The 14562-nt window shown below is 42.9% G+C and overlaps 2 protein-coding genes across 2 annotated transcripts; both read right to left on the bottom strand.

The window, feature by feature from the left end:
- Positions 1–2053: 2053 nt before the first annotated feature.
- On the bottom strand, positions 2054–3668 carry pou4f1 (POU class 4 homeobox 1; the record flags this gene model as incomplete). Its single annotated transcript, XM_084476156.1, has 2 exons — positions 2054–3058; positions 3546–3668. 2 exons carry the CDS (start codon positions 3666–3668, stop codon positions 2054–2056), a joined length of 1128 nt encoding a protein of 375 aa, XP_084332282.1.
- A 2510-nt stretch (positions 3669–6178) lies between these two features.
- Positions 6179–14173, bottom strand: obi1 (ORC ubiquitin ligase 1; the record flags this gene model as incomplete). The annotated part of the gene is made up of 6 exons (XM_084476355.1): positions 14041–14173; positions 13586–13721; positions 13259–13350; positions 11766–12011; positions 11292–11380; positions 6179–7673 (listed from the first exon to the last, which is right to left on the bottom strand). The coding sequence occupies exons 1-6, from the start codon at positions 14110–14112 to the stop codon at positions 6179–6181; spliced, it is 2130 nt and encodes a 709-aa protein (XP_084332481.1). The 5' UTR covers positions 14113–14173.
- Between the last annotated feature and the right edge of the window lie 389 nt (positions 14174–14562).

Below are 14562 nucleotides of genomic sequence, written 5' to 3'. Positions count from 1 at the left end.
ATTATTAGTAGAAGTCTATGCATATTCCGATTGTTGATGGATTAATCAAGTTGGATACACGCAATTCTGTTTTGTTTAGTTTAGGTAGGCCTACATATACCTATTTCATTATGGCACATGTCTTGAAACGTAATATTATATGTAAATGTGATTTAAACGTTTAATATAAATGGAACATGTCAGTTCAATAATACGAAATTAAAAACAGTTATTTGAATTTAGTTTCAAATAAGTATTTTGTGGACCAAAATACTGTCTTCGGTCAACATAAAAGCCTGTGTCTCAAACAACTCTATAAGTAGCCTATATTAAATTAAATAATATTAGAAATAATAAAGTAGGCTATTGGGGTCTTTTTAACCAGTATCTCGTAAATCGTATTATTTAAATTATTAAAATAATTGAACAGATAAAAGGTCTAACCAACACTTGGGTTAAGGCAGATACATTTTTGGTTGTCCTATGTTGTTGCAAAAACACTTTTTATTATCAAAGCCTTATTATTAGAATGATAATAATAAACGGATACATGGTCTGCATAACATTCATAATTTGTACGAGGGCAGTTAACTTTATACGTCTTGAATTGGATTCATAACGAGGCTGAATCCCATTTAGTGACAATACATATACAAAAACAACACGATAAAACAGTAAAAAAAATAAGATTTGTGCAATGTCAAAGTCTGCCTGCTTTTATACTTTCTTTTTTTAATATAAATAAGAATTATGTACCTTGCAGATCGGTAGGTCTAGATGAATGACATTCATGTGCATCAGGAACATTCCACATCCCCACTTCAGGCTAACATTTAGATAAAATAAGCACGTCAAAATAAAATATATCATAAAGCATAAACAGCAGAAAGCATCAAAGTCAGGAATACATGTTGGATTCATTTATTTATGAGAAGACTTCATGAGAACACCTCCCGGATGAGTTTGGCTGACAGAGGAGAGGGGGAGACAGGGAGAGAGAGAGAGGTGAGAAGGAGGAGAAGGAAGACGTGAAAGGAGGTGAGGAGGAAGAGGAGGAGGAGGAAGAAGAAGAGGAGGAGGCGCACGTGGCCGCAGCTTGTAAACATGTTTGTGCACAAAGTAGAGTTGGTTTTACTGAACAATCAACACGCAGACATCATTGAGGTGAGAACATTTAAAACTCCTTCATTCTGGTGCACCCGGGGAGCATCTTAATGCATAGTGTTTGCACGGCAAACTGAACACACCAATAAAAACCTCCCGTTCCCCTATCCATTAATCAGTAGGCCTTATCATTATCATGAACCATTATCAATAATCTTTAGCAGGATCCACAATACTGTCGTGCTTCTGAAACGTTTTTTTTTTTTTACTTTTTAAGTGAAAGCCAATTCGCGTCGTTATAAAAAAGGCCCGAACATAATTTATTTCCAAACGAAGGACATTACTTCTGTAGAAGTGATAAAGTGATATTATTTGTTATATACAAAACCATTTCGCCATAACGATTCAATTTCTGTGCAAGTTCAAAATAATAAATCTATATATAGGCTATGTGGTCGTTGCCTGTCAGTTTGTTCTTCATGCAGGCCCACAAACGTTGTTCATGTACAGCCATCGGTTTCGCAACTTAATTTGAATTTACACAAACCTCTAAAAGCATAACAAACGAACGGATGAATAAATGAACAGACTCATAAATAATTCAACAACAACAACAACGACGAGAAGAAAAGAAAAAACAGCAACGGAACACAGAACAACAATGAATGAGGTAAATTGTTAATGGCTATAAACTTCAGATCATGAGAGGGGAAATACTTTACCTCTCTCCTCTTGTCCGCTGCTATTCCCGTATTCACATTCACCAATAACGTGAAAATAAAGCAGATGTATGCAGATATATATGAAGATATATCCCCATAGATCCAGATATACCAGACAGAACGGACATCTCTAAAGCCCATTGGACGCCACACTGTCAAAATTGGTCGGAGATAAAAGACTGAACGTGGTGCGAAATTGTTCCTTGGTCCCCAAATTCAGTCCCCCAGAAAAAAACTCCAAAACTCCATCAGTGCGCAGCGGAGAACTTCAAGCGTTTCTGTTTCTGTCTCTGGTTGCAGAACCAGACCCGCACCACGTTCTTCTTGAGGTCCAGCTTCTCCGCGATCGCCGCGATCTTCTCCGACGAGGGCCTCGGCTGGACGGCGAAGTACGCCTCCAGAGACCGCTTCTCCGGGGCGGCGATCGACGTCCTCTTCCGCTTCTTCTCCCCGCCGTTAAAAATGTCCGGTTTGCTCATCTTCTCCCGCTGGGCGCCCTCCGCTTCCTCAAGCCAGGCCTGCAGGATGGGCTTCAGCGCGATCATGTTGTTGTGGGACAGCGTGAGCGACTCGAAGCGGCAAATGGTGCTCTGGCTGAGCGACCCCACGCCCGGGATCTTCAGGTTGGCCAGCGCGCCCCCAACGTCCGCCTGGGTCACGCCCAGCTTGATCCTCCGCTGCTTGAAGCGCTCCGCGAAGGCCTCCAGCTCCCGCGGGTCCGTGTCCGACTCGTTGATGGTGGGAAGTCCGTTATTACCCAGGCCCCCGCCGTGGTGTCCCGGGAGGAGGCCGTGGTGGTGATGGGTTAGGGGCGAGCTCATGCTCATAGCGGCCTGGTGGTGGGACAGGTGAGTCAAGCCGTGCATGTGGGAGTGCGCGTGGGCCGAGGAAGAGAGCAGACCCCCGCCTCCTCCACCTCCACCACCTCCACCACCTCCTCCTCCGCCGCCGCCGCCACCGGACCCGTCGTGCCCGCCGCTCATGAGCGCGAGGGAGGGCGAGCTGAGGTGGTCCATGATGTCCGGCGGGGGGTCGAGGTGGTTCGGGTGGTGGTGGTGATGGTGGTGGTGGTGGTGGTGGGCCAGCGGCACGGTGGAGTTGGAGGAGCACGGCACGGTGTTCATGGTGTGGTAGGTGGCGTCCGGTTTGAAGGGGTGCGTCTTGCCCTGCGACACGGCGATGTCCACGGCCGCGAGAGCCTCCGCGCGAGCCAGCAGCGTCTCATCTAGACTGGCGAAGATGTTACTTTGCAGCTACGGGGACCGAGAGCAAAGGCGGTGACCGGCACCGGAGAGAGGACCCAGAGAGAGCATAGAGGATGAACCGGTACCGGAGAGAGGACCGAGAGAGTAGAGGAAGATAAAAAAAGAGCAGGAATTAGCAGAATAAGAGAGAGAGAGGGAAAGAGAGAAAGAGAGATGAGAGAGAGTGGTGGGGTGGTGGGGGTAGGGGAGGGGGCGTCAGAATAAAAGAAAAACATGAATAAATGTTTCTGACAGCCGGGAGCTTTGATAACCCACAACACACAACGGGATTAGTGCCCGACTCATCAGAATTAAAACAGAAAACGCGCCAGCGGACCTCAGAGGAAGCATGCTCTCAGAAACATCACAGCGCTCGGAGTTGGAAGAACACATGAAGCGCGTCTCGGAGCCTCGGAGCGCGCCGCTACTTTTACGCGCGCGGAAAGACGCACAGAGAGCCGAATAAGTTTCGCCGGATACCATATAAAGTTCTTACCTGCGGGGTCTGTAGGCACGCCCTACGGATGGCCTCGGAGCTGGAATGCAGGGTGGTGTACTTGTGCTCCGGGAGCGACGGGTGCATCCCGAAGTGCGTCTGCTTGCTGTTCATGGACATCATCTTGGCGCGAGCTTCTCCAAACTAAAGCGCGCGGGAAGAAGGGGGGGAACGAGCTGCTCGCGCTAAGGAGGATATCACCATAGAGACGCAGCGGTCCTCCTCCTCCTCCTCTGATTGAGTGTTGTGGTGGTGGAGAGTAGCTGGAGTAGTGGGAGGAGATGATGTGAGATGCCTGCAGTCTCTCACACACACTGACCCGGTCCCGCGACACGCTCCTACACCTGAGCCCCTCATCTCGTCATGCCTCGGCTTGGTTCTCGCGAGATGTTGCAGGCTGCATGAAGAACAGACAAGTCACAGCAGGGCAGCTAGTAGAGCAGCGTTATGCGATGAATGGATTCACTCTTTTGGTCACTTGACACTTCTGACCAAAAAAAAATCGTTGCATAATGAGGTCCGCTATCCGCTATAAGACGGTCAAACCCTACAAAAATAGCATCACATTTATCGAATTATTTCCCTTGTTAATTAGATACAAAAAAAACATTAAGATTAGATCGGATAAATATTGAAATGTGTATTACACTTTTTATTTTTTATTAATGAATGCATGGTGCAGCAGGCGGTAAAGTGTGTGTGTGTGTGTGTGTGTGTGTGTGTGTGTGTGTGTTGATACCTCCTCCTACCTCATCATAAAGCATTACACTAATTAAATACTCAAGCCGAACCTTGCTGAAATGAATCCCAATAAATGTAGCCTACACTTCATTTATTCAAACCACAACGGTCAGACGATTACATTTTCATGGAGTGATTAGAGGTATGTGAATATAAAACATGCACGGCAAATTTGCATAATAAATACAGCACTTAGTGAAGCCTGTAATGTTTTCTGTCATGTCACTTAGAAATATTATAGCCTTCCCCCTAGGACAGACTAATACATCCTCTAGCGTGTTCTTCCCTTGGACAGAGCATTCAAATTAGACTAACCTTTAGTTTGGACCTACAGAGCTGTCAAACAAACATCCTTTAGTTTAACCCTCTATTGTCCAGGGTGGGCAATTTATAAAAACCTTTAGTTTAGACATCCAAAGTAGTCAAACTGTCACATCCTTTAGATCTGCCCTCCCTAAGCTGGAGTAGTCAATCTAATGCATCCCAGTTAGTTCTCCCTAGGCCAGCGATAGAATAACCTTTGGTTTAGACATTCAAAGAGTCAAACTATCACATCTTCTAGATCCATCCTCCCTGGGCCGGAGCACTCAATCCAGCACATGCTTTAGTTTACCCCCCGTAGGCCAGAGTAGTCAAACACATCTGTTAGTTTAGTCTTTCCTAGGCTGGAGGAGTCAAACTCAAATATGCTTTAGTTTAGACTCTTTAATAGATCTAAGAGCAGTTACCTCTACGACTACAAAACAATTTTACATGATACTTCCAAGATGGAGCGTCAACCTACATTTGAAGTGGGCTACACAAAGAAAGTGGGCTATATACACAAAAAAAGACATGCATGGAATTTCAGTCAAAAGTATTTAATGTAACAATTTGAAGCTCAATTTGATCATAATCACTACAGAGCACAAATAGTGTTATGTTTTTTTGTTAAACGAACTCATCAAATATTCTGAATGTTTAAAAGGCATAATTATGAAACTATTCCAGGACTAAAACTGTTGAAACAAACACATTTCCAACTATCATCATACTAAATACCTTCAGATTTAGAAAGAGAGCAGGAACTCCTGGACTACACAGGGTTTGAGCTTAATGTTCATGTTTGTATCAGTAAGTCTTGCATTAGGACATATCCCCCAACTGTTGGCCAAGAATCACAAAACTAGCTAAATAAGACTCAAAAGTTAGCATTGGCGATTAACAACAGCAAAAAGGCAAAATAGCCGTATCATATATCATCAGAACATTAGTAACACTTTCCATTTCTTCAACACAAAACTCCTCCACAGTGTTGTGCACAAGGAAGCAGCTAAACCAGTAGCCCTAGCACACAGGAACCATAAGCATGTCACCTGGTTGATGAAAGTAAAAAATGATTATCCTGGCTGCTGCCACCTGCTCTGTTACAGTCAGACTACGTGAGCTTGTTCTCTGGTTTGAGGATGAGAGTGACTTCTTCAATCCACAGGAGATTAGGAGGTCAGGGAGAATTGTAGTCTGGCCAGTTGCATCTGGACTGCAGCTCTGAGTTACTCTCTTTGAGATCAGACTTGCGGTTCCAATTGCACTTGCCACCATGACTGCGGCATGGTGGACTCTTCGTGTGTGGGCTGTAAGGTCCACAGAAGCTTGGAGTCAGACTCCACCTTAGGGAAGGAATTGACTCAAGATATATCCGTCTGTGGTAATTGGTGCAGAACTGGAAGGATTATGAGAAGAAATCCCAACAAGGAATCCCCAATAGGGCTGACATCTGATCTTTAATACCGGGAGAGTGAGTCCACTCATTGGGAGCCGTGATAGTTACACTCCATCTGAAGACCACAATGAGGAACATTAGCAAACTAACCAAGCTCTTATAAAACAAGAACAGGAACGATTCAAAACTTTCACACAAACTTTGAAAGTTTTGTGGGGCTGTTAGTGTTGAAGGGACTGTGGGACTTCCTCTTAGTCGACTGACCGTTGAAAAGCAGCTGCCGGTCCCAGCCAGAGGCAGAGGACGGGGATGGACTACTGTGTGGAAGGACAGCTGGGTCATCGGAACCAGTTGCAGGACCATCCAACGATGGGTCAAAGAGGATGTCAAAGGACAGCTCATCGGTCTGCGAGAGCGCTTCGCCCTCGACTACGCTAGGAACAGGGGCCCCACCTGGCCAACTACACCCCAGGTTAGCTGCAATACCCTGGAGGACGCCTGCCCTCTCAGACCCCAGACCAATGGCTCTCCCAAAACCAAGAGTGCTGTCTCCACCCTGGACTCCACCTGCCTTACCAGACCAAAGACTATCTCCTCTACCAGACTCAAGACTAGTAGCTGGTCTTGGGCCATCATGTTCAGCATCTCCCCCCCCAGCAGCCCTCTCCCCTGCAGACCTGGCTTTGCATGTGTCCGGTGCACAGAGAGATGGATCACATGGAGGCTGGTTTTGATGACGAGATAAAACTGAATCATGTTCCTCTTTGCTGGAGTTGCTTGATGCCGCAGAGGCAGCTGCTGGTTTTGGTTGGGGAACGAGAGTGGCGTCTAGATCTGCAGCAGGTGAGGCACCCTGGGAGAACCGTGATCCTTGGCTACATGAGCTATCGCTGTCCCACATCATGCAGTCCAACTCGGAGACCTTGTTGCGGTATGCAGCGTCCATGGAGGACTCGCTGGAGGTGTGGGAGCCGCCCGGCTTCACCTGAGAAGCGGCAGAGGGGGCGTCTCCAACCATCTGGGAGTCCTCACTGATTTGTCCAACACTGGAAGGATCGTTAGGTTTGGGTCCCTGCCATGCACCCCAGAAAGGGGTCTTGGAGATCTCTGCTTTAGTACTTGCAGCGAGGCGTTTGGGAAGGTTTGGAGAGCAGTTTTCCATTTGCAAGGCAGTGCTTCTCACCTTCTCAAGAGGGTCTTCAAAGCTGAGCTTCCTCAGTGAGGTGCCCGACTTTATTGCTGCTTTCCCACCAACGATAGTCGGACTCTTCAGAGACAAGGAGCAGAATGCCGACGAGGGGGTGGAGGGCTTCAGCTTTGGAGGCGTTCCATAAAAATTGGTTGCTGTAAATCCCATCATCTTCTCTCCCTCGGATCTCCCGGGAGAAGCTGAGAAATTCGTTCTTTGACCTTCAGAGGTCAGAGTTTGACCTTCAGGGTTGCTGCAGATGGATTGCCTTTCCGTGTCGCTCAGACTCCTCGTCATCATGACCAGTTTCTGCTTCTCCGCCTGGTCACCCGGCACCCCCCAGAGGCTAGGAGGACTGCCGTCATGGCCCCGGAGACGGGCCTGCAGACTTTCGATGGTCTTGTCGCTCTGCTCCAGAGCCTTGTTCAGCTGCTTCATCTTCCACTCGTTCTGCTGGATGGTGGCTTCCAGAGCAGCTACTGTGTAGCGGCTGAACCTGGCAAGAGATTATTGGATGCGGTTAAAAAGAGACGATTATTTGATCTCATTTGTTTATGGATCAAGTTTAGTTAAATTGTGGAACGGCTTTTGGGTTAGGGTCCAGACAAAATACAATATACATAAGATTACCTAAGTACCTTAAAGGGATAGTTCAGGATTTTGGACATCGGGTCTCATTTCCAAGTGAGCCAGTGTGTTATTTATCATTGGAGACCGTTTAACACTTTTCATTCAGTCCTTCTAGTTGCAGAAATCGCTGGTGCTAGGCTAGCGCAAGTCGAGGGGAACTGCTAGCCTGCCAATAAAAACAGTTTTACCCACTCCAAAGTACACCCGATGCAAACCAATTATAATGCCCGACTATCGATGTAAATGTCTGTGTTTATAGAATAATATTAGAAATAAAACTATCCTTGTATCGCAATGATCACATTACATTTTGGGGGGCTACTTTCTCAGCAGCGGCGGAATTTCACTTTGCTCCGGTGTAGCAACCAATTCACTACAGCAGAAGGTAAACAGAGAAGCGCACTCCAGGTAATATCAGTCCTGCCGTAGCTTGCTTCCAACTACAGGGATTATAAACTAAATGCAATGCGATGCAAGGGTAAGTTTATTTCTAACACTATTCTATCAACACAGACATTTACATCAATAGTCAGGCATTATAATTGGTTTGCCTCGGGAGTGGGTAAAACTGTTTTTATTGGCAGGCTAGCAGTTCCCCTCGAGTTGCGCTAGCCTAGCACCAGCAATTTCTGCAACTAGAAGGACTGAATGAAAAGTATTGAAAACGGTCTCCAATGATAAATAACACACCGGCTTATTGGAAATGAGACCTGATGTCCAAAATCCTGAACTATCCCTTTAATTTGAAATTATGCATTTTATTAATCCCAGATGGGCGATGTGGGTGTCACAGACAAAAGTACGTAGAGAAGTAGAGAAGTAAGTAGTAGAAATAAAACATTTAAATCAAAGCAAAAACATACAGAAAATATATTCAAATACAAAACAATCTATGTAGTAGCGATGGCAGTGTAAAATGCAATTATTTAATAAAAAATATAATTGAAAGGCATTGGATTTTATAATAATGATTAGTATTAAAGATACTTTGGTAACACTTTATTTGAATGTATCTACATAAGAATGACATGTCATTGTCATAACTCGGATATGACAGTGTCATGTCATGTCCTAGTTATGACAGTGACATGTCACTCTTATGTAGATACCTTCAAATAAAGTGTTACCAATACTTTTTACACGTATGACAACCAGTAGTTAGGGATCACTGAAATACAGAATATTTAGCAAAAACTAAATGATAGAGATACGAACACACCGGTCAACATTACAAGCACTGTATAAAACTTTTTTGATAATTCAGTTTAAGAGTTCATAACTATTTTGGATCTTTTACAAGTTCAAAGACATAAGGATCTTAATGTCCATCATTGACAGCCCTGCTTTTAAAATTCAATTTAAAGGGTCATATAAAAACATTTTTTTGAAATCAATGAAAAATTCAGAGCTTGTCCTGTGATGAATGAGAAAGTGATGGCACATAGCTAGCATCTTAATAGCCTCCGTTTCCATTGTCAGAATCACCAAAATGGACTTTGAATTACCTCTTAGCTCAGAGAGCTACTAAAGTACCTCTCTCCCCAACGCCCTCATAAAACTATCTATCGATCACCATGACAAACCGAGCAGCAAGACAAAGAAAATGGTCTCACAAATTGCTTTTGAAACTACGATTAAAAGGTAACGATACACTGGGGTGAGTTTTGTCTTCCAAGCACGGACCCTCAAAACCCACACACACACACTAATGAAGTGTTCTGGTCACAGAAATCAAAGCAGACATGGCAAAATATCCACCTCACAAATGTAATTGTAACCAAGTAAAACATAAACTGACATGATCAAAATGAGACATTTACACCTTGAGGAACATAACATTGACGGGACCTAAGACCATCTCTACAAAAAACTACTGGACTAGAATCCATCCAATCTTCTCTCCCTCAGGCACGGCTGGACTGGAACAAACCACAGCCCTGGCATTTTGGTCTGGACTGGACCAGTGCCATGTTAGGATAAAATAAATGTGTGCGCTGTGAAGCGCACCCTGCCGGGAGGTTTCTATCTGTGGGCCCGTACCAGAAGGGCCCTGTAACGCCCTGATGGTCTTCCACTGTATTATTTTAACTGTAGCGCACCTATCTGGACTAGATTCTACAAGGAGGAGCTGTTCAAAAATAACTTGTCTATTTTGGCACTCATTTTGCAGTTGCACTGTTTAATGATGGCACAGAGCCGAAATGGGGAGGGGTTTAAAGATGTGATTGGGCCAGTCCAGTGTCACTTAAGAAAAAAAGAAATGGGCCGATCTCGGTTTTTATGCACCAGCGAGAAAAAAAGGTACAACCTCAGCCACATTGCTGGGCCCCTCTTTGCTGACAGTTCATGATTTTACTTTGCAGAATCAATGACAGTTAATATTTATGCTATCAACATACTAATTATTTATACAGGTGAAGCCTAAATTAGGATTCATCTTTAAAGTGACAATATTTATAACAACTATATATATAGAAATAAAACAGCATGGAAGAGTATAATCAGGATTTGCATCAAGTAATTTCACAGGTCAACAAGCCCAAATAATTAGTATGCTTATTTATATTTCTTTGCTTATGTATGGCCACCGAAGACAACTGATATGTATCTATTTATAATGGCAATACTTTTTTTAATTTTTTTTTTTAATAATGTTACTATGATATATTTTTTAAATGATACTATGATATCTATTTATAGTGAAGATACTATATCTTTATAATGATACTATGATTATACTGATTTTATGATATCAACTTTAAAATGAGGATAATATGATATGCATTTATAATGAGCATACTATGATATGCATTTATTATGAGGTCACTTTAATATTTAGCCCTTATATTTAGTGTCTTCTTAAAAAAATCTACTCACATAAACTGTATTATGACTCAAATCCACCCTTTTAATTACCTATCTGGATCCATACCTGTCCTATTTAGATGAAAGGAAATTAAAAAAGCCTAATCCTGGCTTTTGGAATTAGCACAGTTAACAGCACAACAAATCCTTGCCATCGTGACAGTTGTCTATCTGTTTTCTATACTTCCTGCCCCATCTGCTGTGACATTGCCCAGAAACCAGTCTATACCTATTCGGAATGAGGATACTATGATATCTCTAATGAGGATGCTATATCTATTCATAATGACACTATGATATCTATAACGAGGATGCTATGTCTAATCATAACGAGGAGACTATGATATATATAATGAGGATGCTATATCTATTCGTAATGAGGATACTATGATAATGAGGATGCTATATCTATTCATAACGAGGATACTATGATATCTATAATGAGGATGCTATATATATTTATAATGAGGATACTATGATATCTATAATGAGGATGCTATATCTATTCATAACGAGGATACTATGATATCTATAATGAGGATGCTATATCTATTTATAATGAGGATACTATGATATCTATAATGAGGATGCTATATTGATTCATAATGAGGATACTTACTTCTGTGGAGAGCGGCTGGACACCTCTGCTCGGAGGTTCATGTTCTCCTGCACCAAGTCCACATTCTGAGACCTCAGCATCTTGTTTGTCTGTGGTGGGGAAATTTAGTGAATTCAAGACTGTTAATAGAGGGTAAATATATACAAATATAATATATATATATTGTATAGCAAAAACCAAAATATAGAAAAAGAAACAAGGAGCTTTCTGGTGTCTGCAATTTTTCAGGACTTTTACGTGGTTATTAGATTTCACAGACAATGCAGAAAATGGTAAATAATGTAATAATAATATACAATGGCCCAGAGTGTGACACATTTGTGACCGTTAAGTACCACCAGCATGTTGGGATTATCTTAACTTCCTCTTAAAACAGGTAGATCTCAGGAGAAGGAAGGGGAGGGGACGAGAGGAGGAGAACAGCAGTAGAAAGGAGGGGGTGGGGGTGGGGGTTCTTCTCCCGTTCGACAGTACCTGCTTCAGCCTCTCCATGTCCTCCTTCACCTTGCTGCAGACGTCGGTGGCGGCCTTCAACTTGTGGCCGAGCTGTTGCAGCTCACTGAGATCAGAGCTCCTCTGTTCGGGGGGGCCCGCAGTCGGGTTAGGGTCCTGGGTGCGGCACGCAGCCTCCTGGTTTCTGGGAGCAGGCGTCTCCTCCCCCAGATTCTGTACTTTGCTCTTCAACTCCTCGTTCTCCTCAAGCAGCCGATCAATCTCATCCTTTTGGGGGGGAGAGATGACAGGGTTAGGGGGGAGTCAAGAGTGAAGACTGCTAGACTGTTATTTTGGTGAGGTCAGAGTGAGAGTGAAAACAGAACAGTCACCCGTGATGGGGTTTGGTTGGAGTCATTGTCGGAACAGAGCAGTTAGAGACAGTGTTAGGGTGGAGTCAGAGTGAAAGAGTGGTCACTGGTGGGGTAATAGTGGACGCAGAGTTGGTGCAGTGACAGAGCAGTCAGTGACAGGGTTCGGGTGGACTCGGAGAGAAGACAAAGCAGTCAATGATGGGGCAAGTGTGAAGTCAAGAGTGAACACAGCATTAATTCCCTCCATCGGTTACTGTTGGTTTAGTTAGTTTTTCACAAAAAATTAATATTAATGTAGGGTTAGGAAAGTTGGAAGAGAGAACAAAATAGGCTTGGGTGGTATCACAGTGTACCAGGGTATTTAGAAATTTAGAAGGTATGAGTCAATACTTACTTAAAAATACACACACTCCTCTTTCTATTAAAATACATCTAATGAATCCATTTAGTCTTATGTTGATAGATATTTTGGCCTTAAAAATGTATTTATTATTTAAGTTTTAAAGCAGGATATTTAATTAAATATATACCTGCCAAGAAACAGGACTTCCAAAGAAACCTGTCAGGGCAGAAGCCCTCGTCTCTATAGAGAGAAGTAGGCAATTTGCACATAAGACACACAGCATTGAATGCTAGACAATGTCATATATGCCACAATAACTTCTATCATCACTGCTCAGCTTTTAAGACTTTTATTTTTTTACGCAAATATCGTCATATATACCCTATAGTATTGATCTTGGCCAGTATTGGTGGACAGGATTGGTGCATTGCTCCCTCTAAAAACTGGATGCTCCTACCAGCTCCTCTAGAACATCAGATGCATTCATCAGCATGCTCTTCTCACCTCTTTCTATCTTCATTTGTGTGCTTTTAAATGTTGAAATGGGAATAGTTTGTTCATAATAGTGTTTTGTGCCTTATTAAGGTCTGGGAGTATTTCGAAAAGTGCTTTATTAAGTTAGCAGTTGCTATTTGGTGAGTTAGTCAATCATCTTTAAATAGATTAAGTAAACATCCCTCAATCAATATTTATTTTAAATCTAGGATAGAGACAAGATGACCACATTTTAACAACATAATTATACAAAGAATGTTTTTCTGCAGAATGTGCACCATTCCACAGCCGAGTTTTCGTTGTGGGTGTTTGCAAAGGTGTACCTCATATTCTCGTAGGAGCAGCGTTCCTCTCGTCTTCCTCAGTCTCCTGCTGGTCTCTCTGTTCTGGACCTCCTCTCCATCGCTGCTACCGGCTGGAACAGACACCACATGACACATTGGTAAGCGGACCAGCAAGACTCACACACTGCCAGTGTTAAGTTCAATCCAACCCTTCAGAGCCCTCACAGACTACTTACATAATATGTTTGAGTAAAATAAAGTAAAGGCCAGGGTATAGCTGACTTATGAATTATCTGCAGGTAGAGGTTTGTATAATTAAATTAAGATAGTAGAATACAATAAATATAGATCAAATGTATAGCACACCAATCAGTTCTCTGCAGGGGTTGTCTGGGGTGATGGGGACGCGGCACGCGGGACACTGGCTCACGTTCTGCATCCAGGTGTCCATGCAGCTGGAGCAGAACACGTGACAGTTCGGACAGATAACCGGCTGTCGAACCTGCAAAAAGTTTACCGAACATCTCAACCTTGAACATCTCAACATGCAAGATACTTCAACTTGCAAGATATCTTGTAAAATAAGCTATACAAATGTGTTGCGTATACAGATATACTTCATGCAACGTTTGAGGGCACAACGTTTAAACAGTATTCAAAGCTATTGACTTTTTAAATAATTACTTGTCTTAGAGGGACCAAAGTAACAACACATCATCGTAGTTAACCTTAAACAGATAATGGAAAAAGAGAACGAAACATTCAAACTGGTGATAAGTTCGGCCCGGAATGATTGCTGAAATAACTAAATGTGTGTTTACCTTTCCCAGACAAATCTGGCAGGACATGGGCAGGGTGATGGAAAACGTAGAGGATTGAATATTGAGGGCCATGCCTCTTTGTTATCAGACCATACAGTTATGAACCGAGCAAAACACACCGCCTGTAGAAATTGAACACAGCGCGCCGGTTCTTCCGGGACTACGGCGAGCAACGAGGATCAAAAATGCTACTTCTATGTACGGCACCCGAATGAATTCAGTAGTCACAAAGTAGTCGCTGCGAGTTCTTCAGTTTATGAAATGTTCTGAGGTGATTAGTGAAGGGTATATATTATTCTCTTTTGATTGATCTGCTGTTTGTAATTTATTTGTCGATGTATTATATTCGTTTTTATAGTTGTTACTCTTATGTCAGTTAAAATAACTTTCATATACTTTCTGTTGGGACTATATATATGTATATACTATATATATATATATATATATTTTTTTTTTTTTTTTTTTTTTTTTTTTTAAATTCTCATTACAATACGGTATTATTACAGTAGAGTGACACCCCAA

The sequence above is a fragment of the Micromesistius poutassou genome, assembly GCF_964030765.1.
Source record: "Micromesistius poutassou genome assembly, chromosome: 12".
In the NCBI taxonomy this organism is placed as follows: Eukaryota; Metazoa; Chordata; class Actinopteri; order Gadiformes; family Gadidae; genus Micromesistius; species Micromesistius poutassou.
The sequence above is the reverse complement of the archived record's forward strand: the minus strand, read 5'-3'. Positions and strand labels throughout refer to the sequence as shown.